Source organism: Gavialis gangeticus, unplaced genomic scaffold (assembly GCF_001723915.1).
Source record: "Gavialis gangeticus isolate Ggan-Ray unplaced genomic scaffold, GavGan_comp1, whole genome shotgun sequence".
NCBI lineage: Eukaryota > Metazoa > Chordata > Crocodylia > Gavialidae > Gavialis > Gavialis gangeticus.
The window spans coordinates 136,166,377-136,190,429 of record NW_017729022.1 but is presented as its reverse complement, the minus strand read 5'-3'; the positions used below and the strand labels follow the sequence as shown (position 1 = coordinate 136,190,429).

The window sequence follows — 24,053 nt, the reverse complement described above, 5'->3', positions numbered from 1 at the left end:
TCCTCCCAGCAAATGTCCGGGTAGTTTAGATCACCCATGACAACCACATCCTTTGACTTAACTGCCTCTGCAAGCTGACCTGAGAATTCCTGGTTCAGCTCTTCCCCCTGGTTGGGTGGTCTGTGTAGACCCCCACTGTTAAGTCCCTTTCCCCACGACCCCCTTGGATTCTGACCCTGAGCCCTTCAGTCTGCCCCTCCTCTGACCCCATCCTGTTAGTTGAGGATGTGTTAGTTTGACCTAGAGCACCACACCCCTGCCTTTCTTCCCTGTTCTGTCCCACCTGTATAGTCTGTAGCCCCTAATGTTTACCGCCCAATTGTGGGTTGAATCCCACCAGTTTTCAGTGAGCCCTACTATGTCTGGGTTTGTACTAGCTGTCCGGAAGGCGAGTTCCTCCTGCTTATTCCCCATACTCTGAGCATTAATGTAAAGGCATTTAAGGCCTTCTATCGGTGCATGCACCCTCCCACCACTTCCTAGGACTATCCGGACCCTTGTCACTTACCTGGGTACTTCTTGTGCTTGTAACCTTACAACCTTGTAACCTTACAAGCACAAGAAGTACCCAGGTAAGTGACAAGGGTCCAGATAGTCCTAGGAAGCAGTGGGAGGGTGCATGCACCGATAGGAGGCCTTAAATGCCTTTACATTAATGCTGGGAGGTGTCCTTGTGTCCTCCTGTGGCCTCATCCCCTGGCGACACTAGTTTAAAGCATGCTGTACGAGATCAGCCAACTTATTATGTAGTAGGTAAATGTTAACCTGATTTTACATCCAAAGAGACAAAAAAATTGCTGTCAGCAAACTAAAGAATTCCTTTTCAGTTCTCCCAAACTATTTTTTTCTCTGAGAATCCTTCCACAAAGAAATAAATCACTTCATTTTTTCTTTTGGGCCAAATTCAGGATAGATAAATATTTTCAAAAGCATGACATTTGTGGCGGAAAGTGGTTTTGGTTTTTTGATCAGTTTTCATGGGAGCTAACAAGGATGTTGGTAGGAACTGACTAGCAGACATTGACACTCTTCAAGATGGAGTCCTATAACCACTATCTGCAATTCCAGAGGAGACTTGGCAGCAGTTAATGCTGTTTCAAACTATTAATTCCCCCAAGGATACCTGCAGGTACCTTTTCTACCCACAAAACCTGGTTGAGATTTTTTCTTTCTGGGGCCAAAGCAGGGAGGCTTTGGTGGTGCAAAGGAGACAGAATTCTTCTCCTCCACCCTAAGGGGAGGTTACATCACAGCAGAGGGTACAGTTCAGCACAGAGAAGTCACTGTGCATGGACAATAAAGATTATTTCAAGGGAATTTTTCGTCTTGAAAAGTAGCCCTAAGATAATGTGAAGTTGATGCTGAGCATACATTTGCGCTGGGGAAGTTGGACGGCACTTTGGTATTTCAATCTTGTATTCAGTTATGGGCATTTCATTGTCAAATGCTGTTTTATTATGTGGTAATTAAATATGAATGATCACAAAGTCATTCTGCCAAAGAGAGTCTCTAGCTTATTGATACCCAGTCTTCTCATGTTACTGAATAGCTTCAAAGTCAGAAGAAGTCATCTACTTCCTTTTCTCTTATTTTATTCCCTATTTTTTTAATATTGCTAGATACAAAATAGCAAACTGGGCAAATAACTCAAAGAACAGGGATCAATGCAAGGTCATAATTTCTTTGCATTTAGCCCAGCTTTCTGGAGGTGTCTGTTCATTAGCAATATATTTCTGTTGAGTTTATGGAGATTCAGCAAAAAAAAAAAAACAAGAATTGAAACGGAAGGTAAGAAAGCAGATGCTGCAGCACACAAAGTGGGCATCAATTCTATATCAGGAGCTCACTTGGAGGAAAATAAGAGCAGAGACTTCACGATTTAGCATAAATATGGTAATATGAAAGAACACATTAATACAGTCCAGACTCATACACAGCAGAACTGTTTTACTGTACAACTCTGCCAAACATTTGCACTTTTTTAATGACACATCAGATGGTGTGGCTAGTGGAATGTTTTCCATGGAAACTAATTCTCAGTAGAAAATTAGGATTTTGACTCAACTTTTTTTTAATGAAACCTATCAGCTATCTGTTGATTTTTTTTTCATTGAAAAATTAATTGCCTGAAAGCTGCAAAGTTACCAAAATATTAAGATTGAGCTATGCCCTCCTGGAAGTTATCCTACAGTTCTTTTTTGGTTCAGTTCTCCTCTATGGGTTAGACTCCCTAAGCAGACTTTATGCTTAGGGACCGACATTCAAAAAGTGCTAGAGCAGCCCTCCCTTCCCTTCCAGAGGACTGAACTAAGTGGAGGCTTGGCCAGGCTCTGGCAGGTTGCTCTGATTAGCCCAGCAGGGAATTGATAAGTGTTTATCACCCCTAACTCAGTGTTTATCACCTGATTAAGAAAACAACAGAAGGACAGATACCTGTTGATTCAGCACCAACCTTAGCCAGCATGTGGTCTGCTAGCTAATACTCAGACACCTCTCCACAAGGCAGAGGGGAAGGGAGGTGGAATTCCTGCTTAGCATGGAGTTGGGGGAGTAGGGAGGGGGTGAGCAGCCTGCAGTATCTATGGAGTTGCAGCCAGAGAGCAGAGGGGAGGGGTCAGTCCTGCTGTAGAACAGAGAGCCCCACCCAGCCCAGAAAGCATGCCGAGATACTGGGGGAGTCTGATTTATCTTAAATCAGCAAGGGGTCTGGGACATAAACTGGTTTGAGCCAAATCAGTTAAGTCTGATACTACATTCAACCAGATTTATCTCAAACCAGTTTCAGCCATTTTCAAACTGGTTTATGTGCACTGAACATCTGTTCTGCTCCAGGTTTAAACTAGTTTCTGATTACTTAAACTGTTTTATGTGTAATGTCTGTCTCTAGCCTATCTGTCATAGTGCCTGGTGGTCGTGACATACCTCTCCCATTTGCCAATAGGAGCCAGCTCTGGGACCTAGTGGAAGATATAATCCACTAAGAACCCCAAAGTATAGGTAAAAATAGGACTGTGAGCTTCTCACACTTCTGTTCATGTAACACATCCTGCAGGTACTGGTATTTCTGAATCAAATATTTTTTTAAACTTGGCAATTTCTCAGAATGAAAGTAGGAAAAATGCCATGTTTCCCTGAAGATTTGTACCCCCAAATAATACACACATCTTGCTTTGGGAAGGAAGAATGAATACAAAAAGAGTGTTCCAGAACTTCAACTGCCACAATATGGGCTCAACATGCATGAATGCAGGCCCCAGGCAGCAGAGGCAGAGCCCACTCCTCAACATCATTCAATCTCTAGTTGTAGCATTAGAACTACAGTTCTGCTCAGCAGCTGTAACAGAATTAAAACAAGCTGTGACCCTGAAGGATGCACTCTGCTCCTCTCTTCCTGGGCTCAGAGAGAAGTATAACCCATGGTCGCCATTACAGGGAACCATTACATGGCAGATATTACATGCTTCAGTTGAAGAACAGAAAATCTGCTTTCCCACATAAGAATTGCAACCCAGTTTTGGAGAGGTGGGATCAGGGTGGAAAGTGCATGTGATATGCGAGTCAATACAGCATATTGTTGTACCCCTACTTAAAAAAATACATTTGGAGGAGAAGCTTCAGCACTTAAATGCTTTGGAGCAAGAACTTGATGTTTGGCAGGCAAATCATCCTGATGGTAGGTGATCCTGGTGGCTTTCATTTGAAAATCCAGCTAAATTTGGCCACGTTACAATCCTTTGAAAAATCTCAGTTTCCATGTGCTCAGAAGAGACATATTAGAAGTTGGCAGTAAAATTCTTCAATTTTTGTGGAGCTTCTTTTAACTTCTCCCAACTCCTACATATGATCAGATCACATATGCCCCATCTCTACAGAGCAACTGAGTATGTTCCAGCCCAAGGCTATGGAGCCTATGTAGAACTTTTCCCAGACAAAAATAAAAATAAGTCCTATGCTAATAGTGAAGTAGGATTTATTTCAGAAAGTCTTTGTATTTAATTTTCTGGTAAAACCCTGTATCTAGGTTATACCTTGCATGATAGTTCTACTTGTCAAGTTACAAACTGATGCACTGTGCCAAAGCAAATAATCATCAACTTGGCTTGCTCTGGAAGCTCCAAAGTAAGCCTTATTCATATATCCAGCTGCCTGACTAAATGGCAATCTCTGTCTGATGCAAACTACACACTGAAAGACTGAAACAGAAGCAACAGCATTGTGTTTACCTATCTGGACATCAGCAAATATTACAGTTTATTGTCTTCCAAAATTATTTTTAGATACTGTGTAGGGTATTTGGGATCAAGACTTTGTCAAAATAGCTGCCCCGTAAATGATTTTATGTTCTTTTCTCATGGTCTGCATTGTTTTTAGTATGGGAATGCCTATTCCAAGTACCCAGCATAGTTGCTTATCTTAGTATTTCTGCATTGCATCTGTCAGTAGTATAGAATAGCTTTTAGACTAGTTGACAGCAAAGGAAATAAGGTTGGATTCTGCCACCTCTACCTGGAAAAGTATCTTACTCCTCCTGTGGTCATAGGACTGGTAAGGCAGGATGGCCTGAGATCCAGTCTATGGACTCTGGCAGATCATCTCCTGTATCCTAACCCCTTGTAAATGGAAGTCATCTCAGGCTCCGAGTCATGCCTTTTACAAACTTTGTTAGGATGAACAATTATTATTCCAGACAGTGTTATCCTATGTAAAACCACTTGCTTCCTCCTTGCATTTTACTTAATTCTTGGCCTCAGTGATATCTGTGCCATAGATTTCCATTGGGTAATGATGCATTTTTTAAAACATGATCCCTTTTATCAGCTTGGAATTTGGTGTCTTTCAATTTCATTGAATATCCCCCTTGTCATCCTACTGATCTCAGTGGTATTATTTAAGGAGGATGCTTCTCCTAATGAGTGAGCATGGGTAGGTTCTGCTCCGCTTTTAGATTGTGAGGGCCAGATTCTGTCACCCCATACTCACACTGAGTAACATCTTGCACTACCTGCTTATGAGGAACTCAAATCAGTGGAGCTCCTTCCAAAGCAAGATCCTGCCGAACAGGATAAGCACGTCAGAATCTGACCTTGAGACATTACAGACAGAAGGACCCAAGGCTCGTCATGCCATCCCCTCCCAACTCTTCCAGGGTGTTGGGTACAATGACCTTGGGCTACTAGTCAGGTAGTACAGAGGTATCACTCAAGGCAATACACTCAAAAGGGGTTTGTGGAAGAAACAGAAACTGGTAGAAATATTTAAAAGTTTCAATACCTACTTGTGCATCGGGGTAAATCCCATGCCCTACCTCTTCAAGAGAATAAATTCTAAGGAGACTCACCTGCACAAACCTCACAGACTTTATCTTCCTTTCTCTCAGTCCCCTCCAACAGGAAGGAGTAATGTGGGCCATCACGACTGATGAGGTGAGATAAAAACAGACACGTAAGGATTTGTCAAGAAGCAGAGTGCCAGTCAGAGGAACCAGTGAAACCTAGCTAGGAACAGAGATATCCAAATGGACACTCTCCCAGTACAACTTAGCACTACTTATCATTCCTTCTGTAAGACTGATATCCTGTGCAAGTAAAACTGTTTTCACTTTATTAACCATTTTGTATGAAGGCAGATAAGCTATGTCAAGCATTTATCTTAGGCCCCATCTACACATTCAGATAAAGGCAATGGGATCTAATGCATGATCCACACAATCTTGCCTCCTGCCAAGCCACACATGCATGGCAGGCGGTACGATTTTGAGATTGCACATTAGAGCCCATCATGTCTTACGCCAGTATAGGGGGAGCCCAACCCCAGGCTCCCCTGCACCATCAAGAAACAATCGCCTGTGGCTGGGACCCCCTCAGTTGAGGGGCACCCAGCTGTGGGTGAGCCTTGGGGATCACTGCTGCCTCAATCCCTAGGGTCTGGGGGTTTCACACTGGGCAAGGTGTACCCCTACAGCTGGGAGCCTGTCAGTTGACAGGGCTCTCAGCCACAGGGGAGACCCTGTTATACATGTAAATTAAAGCTCAATACCAATCAACCAGCTATAAAATTAGTACACATTTTTGAGGTCTAACTTTATAGCTGTTGGAGCTTTTTATTGTGTAATAAGTACTTTGCACGTGTAGCTGGTCTTATTGTCATTCCACAATTAGCCAGTTAATTGCACAATGTCTGTAACATAGAGAGGGGGGGCTCATATAATAAGTTGATATGTATAAATACTGATACAGATGTCAAGAAAACTGCAGTTGTATCTAGAGCACCATCCTCGTTGGATCTTGCAGTGAATTCTCTGTTGACAATCTGTAGTTAAGTAGCGTTTAGGTTCCTAAGTGAAATAAGTTCTTCTGAAAATATTAACCTGGGCTTCCCTTTTTTTGTCCACAAACCAGGAGTACTTTGTTCTCCTCTTCATCCTATTAATAGTAATGATGTACCCATTCTTTTCCATCCTTTAGGCAGAGTTCAACCCTAAGCCCAGTGGTCTAAATTAGTATAAATGATTTTTTAAGTTTAGCTTTTGTTAGTTATCATACTCTGTGCTGTTATTCATACAGTATCACATCTGCTACATTCCTTTCATCCACAAGCTATAATTTTGTTGTATCAAGATTTGCCTGGAAGTATTTGTTTTTCTAATGCAAATGCTGAATTTTGCTGATAGTTTGTCATAGTCTCCTTCCACAGATGCCTCCGTGCTGTGCCAAGTGAGTATAGGTCCGTGTGACTCAGCCTGACCTTCGCTGAAATGGCTGGGTTGTTTGGTAAAGTCTGTTCAGTTTGTGAACAAGAGATCTAGCTAAGTGCCTGAGACTATTTCAGGCAGTGACTTTGGCAGCCTCACTTCAGAGGCTGCTAGAGCTGCCTTGAGAGCCAGTGAACAAGCAAAGTAGCCATATTGCACATTGAGGAAGTCAGTGAGGAGCTGATGTGGAAAAGAATCTTCACTCACCAAGACTGTAGAGTGGCTGTGAAACAGCTCCCGAACTGCTCCTGCAATAGCATTGTTCCTTCCTTCTAAGGACCACCCTCGTAGTCAGGGATCACTGGACAGACCCCTCTAGCTGTGTCCTAGACACACACAAGCTGTCTACAAGGTGTAGACATAGAATGGTAACAAAAATGGCTTCTACCAAATATCTCTCACGGAGAACTAAGGCAGGTTTATGTACATGCTAGGCAAGTTAAAAAATGTGGGCCAGTTCTTCAGCTGTTATGAATCAACAAAGTAAATTTCACTCAATTGGGGACCATACCTATTCCTATCAACTGGCTCATTCTTGGTATATCTTATTCTTATTGGAAAATTACAGACATCAGGGTGGTCCTCACTAGGAGTTGCTAATTAAAACCTTACTGAGCAGAAAAAGTGTTCAGTTAACAATTGATGTACAAGAGCAGAAATTGACTTCATATGAACCCTTGCAGCCCATCCCTATCATCCAGGCAGTCTCAGATTAACACATAGGCAAACTAGACACATGCCTAGGGCCCTGAGACGCAGGGGCTTTTGGTCCTTCCCTCCGTGGTGGCAGCACGAATGGCCCCATCCATCTCCTTTTCCTTCCCTTCCCCTCCTCTCCCCTCCCTTGCACTGGCCTCTCCACCATGGAGGCTGCTTCCTAGCAGCGACTCCAAGCATACTCCCTGTGGGCAGGAGCCCCAGGGTGGGCCCAACTGGCCTGGGGCTCATGAGTTTGTTTGCCTAGGGCCCACTAAAGAGTTAATCCAGCCTGTATCCAGGATTGTAACTAGAAGGGAAGCTGAGTGGAGAAAAACAGTTTAAGGAAAAGAGAGCTCATGTATTCTGTCCTAACAGTCTCTTCAGCAAGAACTTTGATATTTATTCCCTCCCCTGCTGGTCTGTACAGTGTTATACTACAGGTAAAGTCACCACAGCCTACACTATCCTTCCAGCTTCCAGGCTGTGAATGTCCTAGGGATATAATTTAGCCCTTTCAGAAGATGCCTGAAGATAACTGGATAATAAAAGGTGTCTTTGCTATCAGGTTGTCTGCAGAGGCTGTATGCATCCAGTGATAGATACATAGTTAGTTTTTACCCTTTTTTATCTCCTCTACTGCAGACTATAATATTAAATGAAATCAAATGTAAAGGGTGAGAGAGGCTACGCTCAAACACATTGTGCCGAAGAAAATACTGCCTAATAAACTTCACGATGCTTTCCCTTCCAAGGCTCTCCCATAATAAAACATGAGAAAATGCGAGTTATGGAATGATATTCTTTTAGCTGATCTATATACTGTAAACTAGACTCAGCCTATCAGCCTAACCCAATGCAGACTGGTTAGAAATAATAATCAAAATAATAGCCCCAATATTTTCAAAATGACTAGTGATTTTAAGCGCCTCTGATTTTTGAGTACTGAATACCCACTCTGAAAACGAGGCTTTTCTTAAAAAGTCTCAGGTTGGGCACCCATAACTTGGTTACCAAATCACTAGTTTCCTGGAAAATCTTAGTCTGTATTCCTCTCAAAGTCCCTGCTGCATGATTTTGTACTAAAGTATTTGTTGTAAAAAAATATATACTTTTTTCCTTAAAATGAATGATTCTGAGCTACCTGAGAGAAGTCTGTAACACATCTTGGAATATATTTCTTGCCAGGTCATTGATATTTTTCTGTTCGGTAATTATTGGTCAAATATTAAATAAAAGACAGTATTTAATCAAAGAAATTTTCTGTTCTCAGACTATCGTTAGAGGAAATAAACCTCGCAAGGACACTTCAATCAATGGCCTACTAGAAGAATTTGACAATATCTCAGTGACACGTTCCAATTCCCTCCGGAAGGAAAGCCCTCCCACCCCACACCAAGGAAACTCAAACCATGTACAAAGCCACCAGGAGGAAAATGGTTATCTCACATATTCTCAATATTCCAGTGAGTCGGACGCCACGACAGACTATGTCACTGACAAACACAGAGACAAGAGCCTTTTTGGGGAAGAGTTAGACAGATACTGCAAAGGTAGCTATGCCATGAAGCAAAATGGACACATGATAAAAACAAAACCCACAGATGCCTATTATTCAGAGGTTAAGCCCTTAAAGTCAGACATCTTGAGGTTCCTTCCAGATTATAACACGCACATGGAAACAAAAAGCAAACCAATCGAATATGGTGGCCTAAAGCTGGAATATCAAAGGGTTCCAAGTGGATCCACGCTAGACTATAGAGAACCCTTTCACTATGCTCCTTCTAGAACTTCAGTGCAAAGCGAGTGCTCTAAAGAAAGACTGGAATACAGTGACAGCGATTGGGGAAGTGGACCCGGCAAGGATGATTATGAGAAAAGACCAAAGTCATCTTATGTAAACCAGGCAAGTCCTCAACCAACCATGAGACAGAGGTCCAGGTCAGGGTCTGGCCTTCAGGAACCAGTCATGCCCTATGGAGCAAGTGCTTTTAAATCCAGTCAACAAGGACATTCATATAGTTCGTACACCTACCCTCGCTTGTCAGAAACTGCAGCAGGCATCCCGAAGGTAAAGTTAACCTCTGCACCTCTAGCACAGGCCGGCGCTTTCAAAGCTGTGGCCGCTGTCTTCAGAACGTGGTTCTGTGAGGTGAAGCACCCGAATCTCTGCGTAGGCATCAAAATAGAGGTGGCCTGATACCTTTTCTCATGCTGCACCTGTGCTCTCATTGACCTCACAGCTGCAAGTGCTCAGCAAGTCAACAGTTTTGAAAACCTGGCTGCTTCTACTGATTAATATGAATATGGATTTAAAGGCAGATTTTTAAAGGCATTTATTTCAGATCAGATTTTTAGAGGAACTGATTTTAATGGGAGTTGAATATCTTTCAATATCTTTAAAACATGTGCCTTAGGAAGGCACCTAAAGATCTGGATATGTGCCTAGTAGGATGTTCAAAAATACTGAATTTCAATTGATTCCACTGGGAGTTAGGAGCCTAGAGGCTTTCATAAACTCCACCAAGTACATACTTGCATCTTTAGGCCTTTAAGGAATCTGGCCCTTGGTGCCTTCTGTTAGGCATCCAAGCAGGTATGTTTTGGCTGGTGGTCATTTTTTCCCCTGAGAGCACTGAGAAAAGTGAATTTTCAGAGGTTAACAATGAAAAATGTAACTAAATTGTAAATCCAATTTTTTAGGGGGTAGAGTCCCCGTTTTACAGTGAGGGATGAGATACTCACCTGCATGGAATTGTTTGCAACCTAATCTTCATATTTTTAATTGAAAAATGGGGAGAAGGAGCATGACACAGTGTGCTAGCCACTTACCATAGGCTTACAGACAGTGGTTTGGAGGCCACTTTTGCAGACAATCCTGTCTGTAGCTGATTCAACACCTGTCAAATCATATAGATAGTAGTGAAAAGCTCTGTAACTGAGAAGCTAAAACATCCAAGTTTGAGACCTGTACTTATAACCTTTTACCATCAGAGGGGATGGAGATTGTTCATTTTTAGTGTTTTGGAAAAGCTTGACATAAAACTAATTCTGTACACATGTTCCAAACCATTTTACACTTAAATCAGGAAAATGCGATTCAGCTGTGATACCTATAGATATACTCTCTTATATAGGTTTTGACTTGATTCTGCACATTTTTCTTTGCATGAGAAACGCTGTTTGTGTGGGCTATGCAGCTTAGTTAATAGGCTTGTTCTTATGAGTAAAACTACTTGTGTATGCAAGGGTTTGAAGGATTGGAGCCATGCATAAAATATTAGAGTTTAAGTAACTGGGGCTGACAGCTAGAAGTTCATACATTTGGACACAGTATCTCCAAATTGAGATTCTGGGCCATCTTAGTTTAGTTAAACAGCTAACCCTTTCTCAATATGTCTGTTTTTATGGCTGTAGTCATGACCCTTTTAAATTTGTGGTATTCCACTAGAGGTTTTTTTGCTCTTCAGGGATAATTGCATTGAACATCACTGAGTTCCCATAGCAACAACAACAAAAGCACTTGCTATCCTTCAGGATAAGAGGTATTTTAAACCACCAAGATTGTATTATGTCTTTGCATGGCTGACCTGGTCTTTGGTTAACCTGGCTTTAAAAAAGTGTTTTTAATTAAATAGTTAATCTTACATTTTATTATTTTATAAGGTTAGAAATAATACACTTACTGCTCATGACATACCTGGTTATGAGCACTGGGAATTTGATTGTGCTGTCCAGCTGCAGAACAGAAAGAAGCAGCCCAAGGTCTCCCTTGATGTATCACTACTATCACTCTCTTTTCCTACCCAGGCATTGGCTTCCCTGTTGATTTTACTCAACAAGGTTCAAATTAGCCACCACTGTAACTAAGACTTTTTAGTCCAGATTAAGTTGAGACAAGGGTTTGGGTTCTAGTTTCAAAGCCAAATCCTAGCTGACAGTTGAATTCCCAGCAGCGGGGTAACTTTCATTGCCCATTTTGCACGTGTGTTAATGTAAGTGATAGGGTTTTTGGTTGTAGCCATGTTGGTCTAAGGACATAGGCAGGCAAGAGTCTTTGAGTAGATATGATATCTTTTATTCATTGGTGACACGTAGGGAGTGCACATGGGTGCATGCGCACCCCTAAAGCATGGCGGTGCACTCACTGTGAAAAGGCACCGCTGATACTGCTGGCTGCACCTGCGGGCAGTCGCAGCTCACCACCCCCCTCTCATCATCGACACTGCCAACAGCATCTGTGGGCAGTCCACAATAACCACTGGACGCTGCCAATGCTCATGGCGGTGTCTGCAGGTGGTTGCTGACTGTCAGTCGGCACTCGCCACCATCACTGCCACTGTCATTACTGACTCCAAGATGAACATGGGCCGACAATGCGAGGTCGTGGTTGGCAGGGCTAACCGGACCTTGTCATGCATCCACAGGTGCATCTCAAGTAGAGCCAGGGAGGTGATCCTCCCCCTCTACGCGACGCTGGTCAGGCCACAGCTGGAGTATTGTGTCCAGTTCTGTGCGCCCCATTTCAAGAGGGATGTGGACAATATGGAGAGGGTCCAGAGGAGGGCCACCCGCATGATCCGGGGACAACAGGGCAGACCCTACAGTGAGAGACTGCGGGACCTGAACCTATTCAGCCTCCACAAGAGAAGGCTGAGGGGGGACCTGGTGACCGTCTATAAACTCACTAGGGGGGACCAGAAGGGTTTGGGGGAGACGCTGTTTCCCCTAGCGCCCGCTGGCATAACAAGGAGTAATGGGCACAAGTTGATGGAGAGGAGGTATAGATTGGACATCCGCAAAAACTACTTCACAGTTAGGGCGGCTAGGAGCTGGAACCAACTTCCAAGGGAAGTGGTGCTGGCCCCTACCCTGGGGGTCTTTAAGAAGAGGCTGGATGCCTACCTGGCTGGACTCAATTTGAGTCCCGTTTCTCTTTTTGGGGTTTTTTGTTCTTCTCCCGCCCTGGCGGGGGGGCGGGCTAGAAGATCTACTAGGTCCCTTCCGACCCTTAATCTATGAATCTATGAATCTATAATGCTCTCTGGGCTATAGTATTTCTGCCTAGCTTTGTAGAGTGCTCCAGTTGGCAGCTGTGGACACATGAATAGTAGAATATCCTTTGAGCCAGTTTGAAAGCAGAAGTTTTGGGGGTTTTTTTCAAAACTCCCTATATTCAGAAGGAGGCCTGTTCAGGAACTAACTGCCTGATTTGAGTCCATCTCTAAATATGTTCTCTGATTATTTATGTGAACCTTTATTACACCATTCAAATCTTTCAAGCACAGTATCCAAACGACTGGAGTTGTCGCCCCATGGATTAGAAACACACAATAAGTGGAGCCTGTATTTCCTTCTGTTAGGGATAAATAGAGTGAGGTACAGAGAGTTGGTTGGCCTGAAAGAAAAGATGACTCCAGAATAACAACAAAATGGGGTAGGATGGTATGCAAGCAGAGTCAGTATCACATACTCAAAAAAAAAAAGATTCCTTTTCAAAATCATTGGGTGGAGACAGACATCAGGGCCCCACACTAAGTCATGGCACTTTACATAAAATGCCCCCCCCCCAACCCAACAGATGTTCGCCTGTTGGGGGGGAATGGAGGGCAGCCTGCACTGGCCCAGGCCAACAGGCAGGGGTGCTCCAGGAGCCTCCTAGAAAGCTGCCGAACCATCCCTCGCCCCAGCCCTCCCCTCACTGGGGTATTGGCGGGAGCCCAGTTGGGCCCATAAGGCAAGACAGCCCCTTTCCACGCTCCTTCCCCCCCCCGTTCGGGTCATTCAGCATCCGGCAGTTCCATGTTGGCTGCTCCTTGCTGCTGAATGGCCAGAGCTGGGGTTGGGGGGGGCAGAGGAAGAGGGAGGAAATGGAACCCCCTAGCCTCGGGGACCTGACCCAGCTGGGACCCAGCTGGGATAGCTGCGGGGAGCCACTGCTTGCTCCCCTCCCACTGGATCTGGCCATTCAGCAACTGGAAGCTCACTCTCCTTCCCCCTGACAACCCAGATGCCCAGCCCTGCCCTGCTCCCCACGCAAAAAATTAACCCTGGAGGTTCCCTGAGGTGCTCTGCTTTTAAGCATGTTAATGTAATACCTGATTCAATCAAGGTTAATTGTTCATGTGTTCAGCCATTTTAAAAGTGCTCTGCAGCTGTGCACGTCTCGTGAACCCAGCATTCATTCCTGCCTGTGGCAGGGGGTCAGGCTAGATGATCTGTTCAGGTCCCTCCTGACCATAGCTACTATGAAACTATGTGTTATGACATGCCTGTAGAGCACTTTCAGGGGCTAGATTACTCAAAAAAGTCATTTCTCTCTGCGCTCATAGTCTAACATACACTTTCATGTGTGTAGTTAGGCAGTTTGGCCTAAGAGTATACACAGAAGTGAAGCCAAGCATGGTATTAATTACTTTACAGTAGAACCACAAGGATCTAGCTGAGATCAGAGCTTCTATTTTTTGGCCAGAATAGATACACTTAGTGAGGGCCCCTCCTCAGAGACATTGCAATCTAAACAGACAAATAGTGGGAGGGAGAGAGAAGTATGGGAAGAGGAAGCGACTTGTTTCAGGTCAAACTGGAGGTCAGAACTCAGGTTTCTTAACTGCTAGGCCATTGTCCCATCTGCTAGGTCAGTGTCTTTCATTTTGCATGTTATAATGATTATGATGTAGCAACATACCTGTCCACAGCATAGATTTCAGGGATGGATGAATTTTTGTGTGTATTGTGGGACACCACAATGAGGCCTGATTTTTGGCAAGCAGAGTTATTTCTGAACATGTGGCCCTTCTAAGGTATCTCAAGTCAGGCACTCAAAAACCATTGCAACCAAAAATACCGGTCTATGTCCAATGTAGGCAGAGCTGTAACATATTAAAAGAACAAAATTCAATGTGAGACCTAACACGATGAGGGTAATAATACAGATTCTTGCTAATATATGAAAGAAGAGAATAGATTTTGCAAAATCTGTATGTGAAACACCCCCCCACCCCCACTTTGGTATGATTTCTAAAGTTCTAGGAGACAGTCTTGGGGAGACTCTCTGTCCTTTAGATTATTTAAAATAATATTTAAATTATTTTTGAGTAAAGGGTGGAATGCCAAATCCACTAATAATTACAAGATTCCATGTTGGTTGATCTTGCAGTGTTTTACTATGTTAAACAGGGTTGTAGATAGCAATATATTTTAAGAGAATCAAAGTAATGTGGGCACTTTGAAAAATATGCCATTAAAATTCAGTAACAACTTTTATAGAAAAGTGTCTCCATGCGAGATTCATTGTTAGCTGTATCTTTCCTTAGAACATTGAAAAGACTCCTACAGTCTTGGCACATTGAAACTTGATGATTCACTGTTATATGCAGCAGTTACAATTCCCAAACCCATCAGCAACTCCAAAACAGAACAGCAGTTCCTTGTCTTGCATGATTGCTAGAGAATCTTCTTTTCAAAGAGGCATTAGTAAGATAATGGTTCATTAAATGAGTTTACCAAATGAGAATCAGGTCTCGAATCAGATATATTACAAATGAGATTGCCTTTAAAGTATAATTAAAATGTGAGGTAGGGGGAGTAAACACTGAAAAAAGTCTGCAGGCATAAATGTATGGCTTTAAAAATAATTTCAACAAAGTTATTCATTATGGCTGATAAGTCTGAAATGTGGATTTAGTTCAGCATTACTTGCATCTGTTTTGTCAGATACAGTAAATTCATCCCAGTGTAATCCTCATAAATTCACTGGCATTGGACCAGGAGTATATTTAGTCCTTAAAAGTGGATCTTTACACACAGATGGTGTCTCCTTAACTTCCCTGGCACATAGGAATTGTCATATGGGGCAGCTGATCCATCCTGAAGGTATCATGTCTCCAATGGTGGACAGTATCACCTGATCCAGGGAAAGAAACCCTGCAGTGGAATAAACTTGGGGGATCAAGGATTTCTTGAAAAAACTCTTTTGGGACACTTAGGTTGTGTCCAGACGAGCACAGTCATGAGGGATCTTCAGTTATTCTCCGTGCTGCAAGGGAGCAGTGCAGAGGTTTTTTTGACCCGTTGATATCCAGGGGTCAAAGAAAACCCATGGAGGAAAAAAGCAGACATGCGGGCAGCGTGTGCCGCTCAAAAGCAGAGCTGGCCAGCCAGAGCCCTCCTGCGGCTGCTGGCCAGGCTCCACGCAGCAGAATCACCACTGCTGCAGTCCTGGGAGGCTCCCAGGACCCCAGGTAAGGCTGCTGGCACCAACCCAGTGCTGGCCCAGCCTCTCCTACTGCCCCGGGGGTAACTTGCCGTACGCCAGGGCACATGTAGCACAGGCATTTCCTGCTAGTTGTCACTGGGGAACGAAACCCTATGAAATCTGAGGGGCTGGACTCGATCTTCCGAGGTCCCTTCCAGCCCTAATGTCTATGAAATCTATGAAACATCCACCCTACTTGTGGACATGGCCGTAGAAGTCAGCTGAGAGTAGCCTCTCTTCTTTTGTGCTCTGGGAGGAGCTGTTGTAAGAAACACTCCTAAATGGTGTGAAGAAATTACTTTCTCCAGATCCTATCTTGGTGACATATTGGGCCATTAAAATAACAGGTATTTGTAGTCAGCCATTTTCAAATGTAATTGCCTCTTTGATCTTCCTCAGCATTATGCACATGTTCCCATTACTCCCATCTAGAGGCCAGCAGTATTACCAACTTGTAGTGTATCTGTAATCTCATGACTTGGCATTTTTATTCATTCATTCCAAATACTGTGTGGGTCCTTTCCACACATAATTTATATCTCATTAGGTTCAATTAAATCTCAGTATTTCCAACCCATTCTAAAGTAATTAGATCTTCCTGTGTAGTGTATGCTCTGGTTATTACAATATTCCATTCTGCCATGTTCCAGAAATGCGTGTTGTAGTAAGGAGAGCTACTATTGCCAGGCATTCTGCTTCACACAGTTTTCTTTTATAATTCCCCCTGTGGATATCGAGTTCATTACAGTGCCCCTCTTCCAGCACGGCTGTATCTTCTCCTCTGTTCCTTCCTCCCTGATACAGGGTTATGTTTGTTATCCCTAGCAGAAGTCTTTGCTTTGAATGCTACTGACACATTTTGTCTTTCCAGTTCCTGGTTTAAATAATTCTCCAACACTTTTCAGGTGTGCATCTGGAGAAGGGGAAGCCCATATATAAACTGTGGCTTTCTCTTCCTTTGCCTGGTTTTTCACAAAAGTAACCTCCACTTTTCTATATCATCTTCCCCTTTGCATATGGAAACTTTCATATAACTTCTCCCCAGCTGCCACTTCAGGTGGGACTGGAAGCATTTCAGAGATCTGTATTGGAGAAGCTCTAGAGATGAGTCTGTTCTCCTAGTGAACTCAATTTAGCCTAGAGGACCTGTTTCCTTCACTTCTATCTGTCACCAGTAGAGAGATGTATCAGAATCCCAGACATCATGTCAGTACTTGTTAGGAATCTATCTAGATGTCCTCTGAGGACCAACAACTTCACTTCACATTGCACCCAATGGTTCTCAGCTACCACTTACCCAGCTATTGTTCATTTGAAGAATGAAATCCCTTATCTGTAATTTAATATAGCATCCTTATCTTCTGGTGGCAATTCCTTGCTATATCAACCTTGATCAACCTAACGATTTCTTTGCCTCCGTCTTCCTAAGTAGGGACCAGAACAGCCACCTTGCTGCTGGGCCCCCCTCAGGCCCCGGGGGAGGCAGACCTGGGCCAAGGGTTAGCGAGGATTTAGTTAGGGAGCTTCTGGAGGGGCTGGACGTATTCAAGTCAGCCGGTCCGGATGATCTCCACCCTAGAGTTCTAAAGGAACTGGCCGAGGTCATTGCAGGTCCCCTGGCACGGCTTTACGAGCACTCGTGGTGCTCTGGAGTGGTACTGGAGGACTGGAAGAGGGCCAACGTGGTTCCCATCTTCAAAAAAGGGAGGAAGGAGGACCCGGGAAACTATAGGCCAGTTAGTCTTACCTCGATCCTAGGCAAGCTGTTCGAGAAAATTATTCTGGCACACATCCAGGAGGGGCCAGCAGGGGACTGCATGCTTAGGGGCAACCAACACGGGTTCATCAGTGGCAGGTCCTGTCAGACCAACCTGGTGGCCTTTTATGATCAGATCACCAGATCATTAGATGCAGGGGTAGCAGTGGACATAGTCTTCCTGGACTTCCGGAAGGCTTTTGACACTGTCTCTCACCCCGTTCTCATTAAGAAACTGGGGGGCTGTGGCGTAGACACCCACACAGTCAAATGGGTCGCCAACTGGCTGGAGGGCCACACCCAGAGGGTGGTAGTGGATGGGTCCTTCTCAACCTGGAAGGACGTGGGCAGTGGGGTTCCGCAGGGCTCGGTCCTCGGGCCCGCGCTGTTCAACATCTTCATCAGTGATTTGGACGAGGGGGTAAAAAGCACCCTGTTCAAATTTGCTGATGACACTAAGATGTGGGGGGACGTGGGCACACTAGAAGGAAGCAACAGGCTACAATCTGACCTAGACAGGTTACAAGGGTGGGCGGATGAGAATAGGATGGGTTTCAACACAGACAAGTGCAAGGTGATGCACCTGGGGAGGAACAACCGGCACCATACCTACAGGTTGGGGAACTCCCCTCTTGTCAGCAGGGAGGCGGAAAAGGATCTTGGAGTCATCATTGACTCCAAGATGAACATGGGTCGGCAGTGTGGGGAGGCAGTTAGGAAGGCCAACCGTACCTTGTCATGCATCCACAGATGTATTTCAAGCAGGTCGAAAGAGGTGATCCTCCCCCTCTATGCGACACTGGTCAGGCCGCAGTTGGAGTACTGTGTCCAGTTCTGGGTGCCACACTTCAAGAGGGATGTGGACAGCATCGAGAGGATCCAGAGGAGGGCCACTCGCATGATCAGGGGACAGCAGGGCAGGCCCTATGAGGAGAGGCTACGGGACCTGAACCTGTTCAGCCTCCAAAAGAGAAGGCTGAGGGGGGATTTTGTGGCCTGTTATAAACAAGTCAGGGGGGATCAGCAGGCATTGGGGGAGTCCCTGTTCCCCCGAGCACAGCCAGGAGTGACCAGGAATAACGGTCACAAGCTGGCAGAGGGTAGGTTTAGGTTAGACATCAGGAGGCGCTATTTCATGGTCAGGGTAGCTAGGGTCTGGAACCAACTTCCAAGTGAGGTGGTGCAGGCTCCTACCCTGGGGGTTTTTAAGAGCAGGTTAGATGTACACCTTGCTGGGGTCGTTTGACCCCAGTACTCTTTCCTGCCTTGGCAGGGGGTCGGACTAGATGATCTGCTCAGGTCCCTTCCGACCCTAGAAACTATGAAACTATGATCTATCTCTTCTGGAAGATGGGTTATATCTTAAAGGATTCTCCCCTGCAGTCCACCTGGGTCCTTCCTTGCCCATCACATCACCAGATTTTTCAGCTGGAGGACTGAGTAATCTATTTCTGTGACAGGTGTGTTCTACATTGCCCCTTCTTGCTGTTTCAGCAGGAGGATAAAGGATCTGCCCCCACATATTGCATCATAGGAGCAGGGCCTTGCTTTGCATAATGAATAAGCAGTTGTTGTTTCTGAATAACATTTCATATATCTTTATGGACTAGCAATACATGATTTGCATTATTGTACTAGTGCAGAAAGTAAAGTGAGTTTAAGCACCTTGCAAAATCCACTTCTTTACAGATAAAAGCCTGAATGCTGACGTTATCACATGCACATTTGAGTAATAATGTGAGTCAGTGAACCAACCCGCACAGCAGCAGAAGTGTATTCCATTTCACTGCAGTGCTTTGATGGATTTTGTGTCAAAACGTAATCTGTGCTGTTGACCTGATCTTGAGTAAGGCCTCAATCGTTTTTGCTTCCCCCTTCATCTGTAAAGTGTTTCCCCAGAGAAGTTAATTGAATGCAATAATTTAAATAGAAGTATTTGTGAAAGACTATCTATCTGAATTTGCAGTAATCTGAAGAACTGTGTTGAGATAATATTAATAAGGAGAGATTTGCTGGTGTCAGGGCTTTATCTTATATTTTTGTAAAATTTTCTGGCATTCAAAATGTGAATGATCTTGGATTGGATTGTATTGTAAGCCCAGTTATGAAATGCTAGTTTTGAAAAACTTAAAAATGTGTCAGCAAGAATGCCATATTTTTCATTCGATTTTTTGGACCAACTCATTTTCATTTGTAAATATTTAAAAACATGCCAATAGCCATAAGTTTAAATTTCAGATCAGCAACCTGCATGTCCTGTATAACTGTTCTGGACTCCACTACTGTATGCTTTCTTATGTTAGAGTAGATTGACAACAGCAAAATCCCTCATGGACTTCAAGGTATCTCTACCCCCTTCCCAGGTTTATAAAGCTCTGCTTGCTGGTTTAAGTGAAATCATTGCCATCATTATTTCTGTCTTTTACTCATATAAAATCAGTCTCTTCAGGAACTAAATACTACTGTAAGTATGATGCTGTTTTGTGTTAGAAGCGTGCTGCATGTAATGGGTTGATAGCCAGCCTTGCATAGGGCTCTGAAGAGCCATGACAAAGAATAAGAATCTCATTTCATATGGCAAAGAGGAATATTAAAGCAGCTGCTCAAGAGCATGCAAACCCTTCTCCTAAAACTGCCCATGACATGGGCAAGCCTGTGTTATACATGATGTTGCAAAATACTGATGTGATTTTGAGCTTTGAGATTTTTTTCCTCCCACTAGGGAACCTCAGCCACAAGCTCCTTCTCACTGTGCAGCAGGCTACAGTGATAAATTGATGCTGCGGCAGATTTTTTTTTTGCAGTCTTAGCATAAAATGGTCAAATGATGTTCCACTGCAGAATTCAATTTCACAGTTCAGTTGGGTCCTTGATTACACTGCCAAATTCAGATTAATGTGCATTTAACTAACATGGATCAGGGGACTCCTGGCAGAGAGCCAGCAGTAATAGTAGCAACCAAGAGCTGTGTAGAGTTTTATGCCCTGTCCACCTCTGTGCACAGCCAGTGAAATTGATTGATTAAATGAATTCATCGTTATAATTATTTGTAATTGTGCTACATCATGAGCCTGTGTCTAACCACCCCAGCCCCCCTCAGAGAGGTTACACACATTGTCATGAGCTATTTTTGCTGTGTAATAAACTGTGAATTATTTGCTTTCAGAATTGGCTGGAATTGTTTTTTTGCCCTCTCCCATACTTTTGGGGGTTTGAGTGTAGACAGGGATGATAAAGCTTTTATTTCACAAGGTAAAGTACCCATTTACTTTAGACACAAGAAGCTTGGAAACGCTAAAAAAGGAACCTATACATGGAAGTAGGAATGCCTTAGCTGTTTCTCCATCAAAAAGAAATAATGCTTGCACTTTTTTAAAGCCTCCTATTGAGATAGTTTCCTCTCAGATTGTCTCTGATTTCAAAAGAAAATTAGTGGCTTTGTGACCCTACAGTTAAGTAGTTTGTCACGTTGGAAAATGATTTAAGAATGGCAAATTAAATTAGACTTCTCATTATGTCTTGCTTGAAGGGACTCCCTTTGAAGACTGTGAAGATCATATCCCCATATCAAATAGGATATTTGCTCACCTCATCACAATTGTTTTTCACCTCCTTGGGGCAAAATCTTAGCCTGAACGTCTATGGTTTCTGTTTATTGTTTATTTCATCTATCACAGCAGTCACCCTTTCTACTTACATTAATGTTATTGGTAAGAATTATGATGGTTCTGTGTCATCTTGTAGGAATTATGGGAAGACCCCTACAGCACTATATTGTGACTACCATGAATGTAAAAAGAATGCAACATTGCCATTTTAAGCCATAAATACTCTATTAGTGCTATTATAGGAAAATTGAACTAGCTCTCCAGTGCAGTGCTCCAGCTATACAGAGAGTAGCAGCCAACAATGGGAGAGAGTGGTCCAACTTGTCCTACATGTGAATGGGATCTACCCATATGAAAGTGTCTGCCTATGCTGTCAGTCTCCCCTCCCCCCACTTCAAATACTGAGATCCTTTGACCACAGTGTCATATGGCACCACTCAGTTGGCAAGAGCTTACCATCCACACCACTGGAGAGGGACCAGCCTTCTAGCTTCCATCCAGCCAAGTCTGTGATATGGGAAGCCAAAAGTGAATAGACAAGTAACCAGTTGCTGAAATTTAGGATTACGGTCTAGTTCCCATTATTTGCAAGTCTTGACCAGTTTGTTGTATACTGTGAATGGCTTCCTCTGTACAGGAGTTTACCTCATCTCTTAATAGTTGCAGTATAGGAAGACTGGTATTTAGCCTGGCAGTAAGGCTGGCAATGTGTCAGAGATCACCTGGGTAAGGGATATTATATATAACAACTACACACAAAAATAACTTTATATTTAATTCCTCTTGCTTTATGCTTGTAATGTAAGGGAGATACTGTTCAATACTTCTTTCCAGATGCTATGGAAAATCCAGGGGCTAGAGACCATCTGAAGAGGTAAGAGCTGGAGTTAATTCAGGGAGATAAATAGATCAAGCAATTAAATTATTACAGGAAGTGCTAGGTAGTAGAGGGTTCTTTTTCATCTCCCAAAAGTTAGCAAAAACATTTCTCCCAGCAATAATAACAGTAAAGCTATGAACCAGGGTATAAGCAGATTGACAGTATTCCACCAAAACCTAAAGCACATAATGGAGAATGCTACAGGGATGATGGATCTTTACTTAGTGTCTCTCCAGCTCCCATCTTTGCTACATCAGCGACTCAGAGAAAGAACTATGTTGAAAACCAAACAGTGGGGAATGACATTGTAGTCTGAATGATAAAAACTTTTTTCTTTAGCCAAGTGGCCACAAACAGAGGAAGTTAGAAATACCCAATCAAAAGTAAGAGGCTGCTGTGGAGTCAGCTGTACTGTCCAAGGAACTGACATATGACTTGATAGATAGCATAAGATTTAATGCACTCTTCATATCATTGTCATTGGCAGCAGATCTGGATGGACTGCAGTATTTTAACAAACGTATTTTCACTTTTTCAGGTGGATTATGATCGCGCACAGATGGTAGTTAGCCCACCACTATCTGGATCAGATACCTACCCCAGGGGCCCAACAAAGCTACCTCAAAATCAGAGCAAAGTTAGTTATACAAGCCCTGGCTACCAATACCCTTCAGTCTACCACAAAGCTGTTCATTATCACCAGCCTTCATTCCAGTCAAGCTCCCATTATATCTCCACGGCTTCTTACCCAAGCTCCCCAAGCATCACGTCAAGTGCTTATCCACCACCCAGCTGGGTTTCATCATCAGATCAGCAACCCTCCAGGGTGTCTCATGAACAGTTCAGAGCTGCCCTGCAGCTAGTTGTCAGCCCTGGTGACCCTAGGGAATACTTGGACAACTTTATCAAAATAGGAGAAGGTTCCACTGGAATTGTTTGCATTGCCACTGAGAAGCACACAGGAAAGCAAGTTGCAGTGAAGAAAATGGATCTCAGGAAACAGCAGAGAAGGGAACTACTCTTCAATGAGGTAAACCATTTTGGGTGGGGATGCAAGTTTATGGGTTACGGATCACAAACAGAAACAAAATGGCAACCTACATGGGCTCAACATAGAGCAGCAACCTTCCAAGATAGGGGCTGTGAGCTCAATTTGCATTTGTGGTGAGTGAACATTTTCAGTGTATAGAAATTCAGACTAAATGAGCTAATAGTCCCATCTGGCCTCTAGACATATGAATTTATGAAAATTCCTTCAGTAATCAAATGCAAAATCAATCAGTTGAGTCACAGAGGACATTAAAGCTGAGCAGGCTTTAGCCCAGTGAGTAGTAGAATTGAACCAAGAGCTTCCCATCATGGTGGGCTTTGTGATATCCATGCCTGTTGGTGGGTCTTGTTCATCCCAATACAAGGGCTAAATCATTTCCCTGGGAATGTGGAAGGCCCCAAAAGTCTCACCTTGTGAGAGTAGAGCATGTAATTAAGACAGGAAAGAGAACACATGCAGGAGGACTCTATCTGCCATCTACAACACTAGACTGTACTCTCTTAAGCTTGGAGAGTGGGAAAGGAAGAGGTGGGCATTTGCTCTGTACTCAAAGTAGATCCATTGGCTCAAGAGAATATCAGGAGACACCTCTCTGTACTTCAGAGCATCTCCTTCCAAGCTCTGTAGTAGTGGCCATAGAGAAATTTGCATCCACTGTTGCAGGCTGAGGCTGAGAATCCCAAGAAAATTTGCCTGAGTACTTGGGCTGTTCAGTCAGCTTATGATCTACATGAATATGTGGCCTTAATTTCCAAGTGAGTTTACCCAAAGACTGATTTCACTGGTGGTGTTAACTAAGGAAGTTTCACAGTTCCTTCATTTGCAACAGTGCAATACGAATATTATGCTGGTGTAACTTGCTGTCTCATGAAGCTGCAATCTTTTGTGTACTGTAGCCTTTATATTCGGGTACCTCCCACTGAAGTCAGTAGGAATTTCACAAAGAAAGACGATGTGCAATCCACATAAAATGTAAGGATGAGGGAGTTTTAGACCTCCTATCCAACTGAAATGGTAATGAAATATATTTAAAGGGCAAGATATGGGCACTGCA

The 24,053-nt window shown here is 43.6% G+C and overlaps 1 protein-coding gene across 1 annotated transcript in view; it reads left to right on the top strand.

Annotated features, from left to right (window-relative positions):
• Positions 1 to 24,053, top strand: part of PAK5 (p21 (RAC1) activated kinase 5) — a 139,336-nt gene that overhangs the window by 95,067 nt on the left and 20,216 nt on the right. Inside the window, exons 2-3 of the mRNA XM_019516226.1 lie at positions 8,721 to 9,518; positions 22,487 to 22,978. Coding sequence (XP_019371771.1) covers positions 8,721 to 9,518; positions 22,487 to 22,978 — 1,290 coding nt within the window. The remainder of the gene's footprint in view (positions 1 to 8,720; positions 9,519 to 22,486; positions 22,979 to 24,053) is intronic.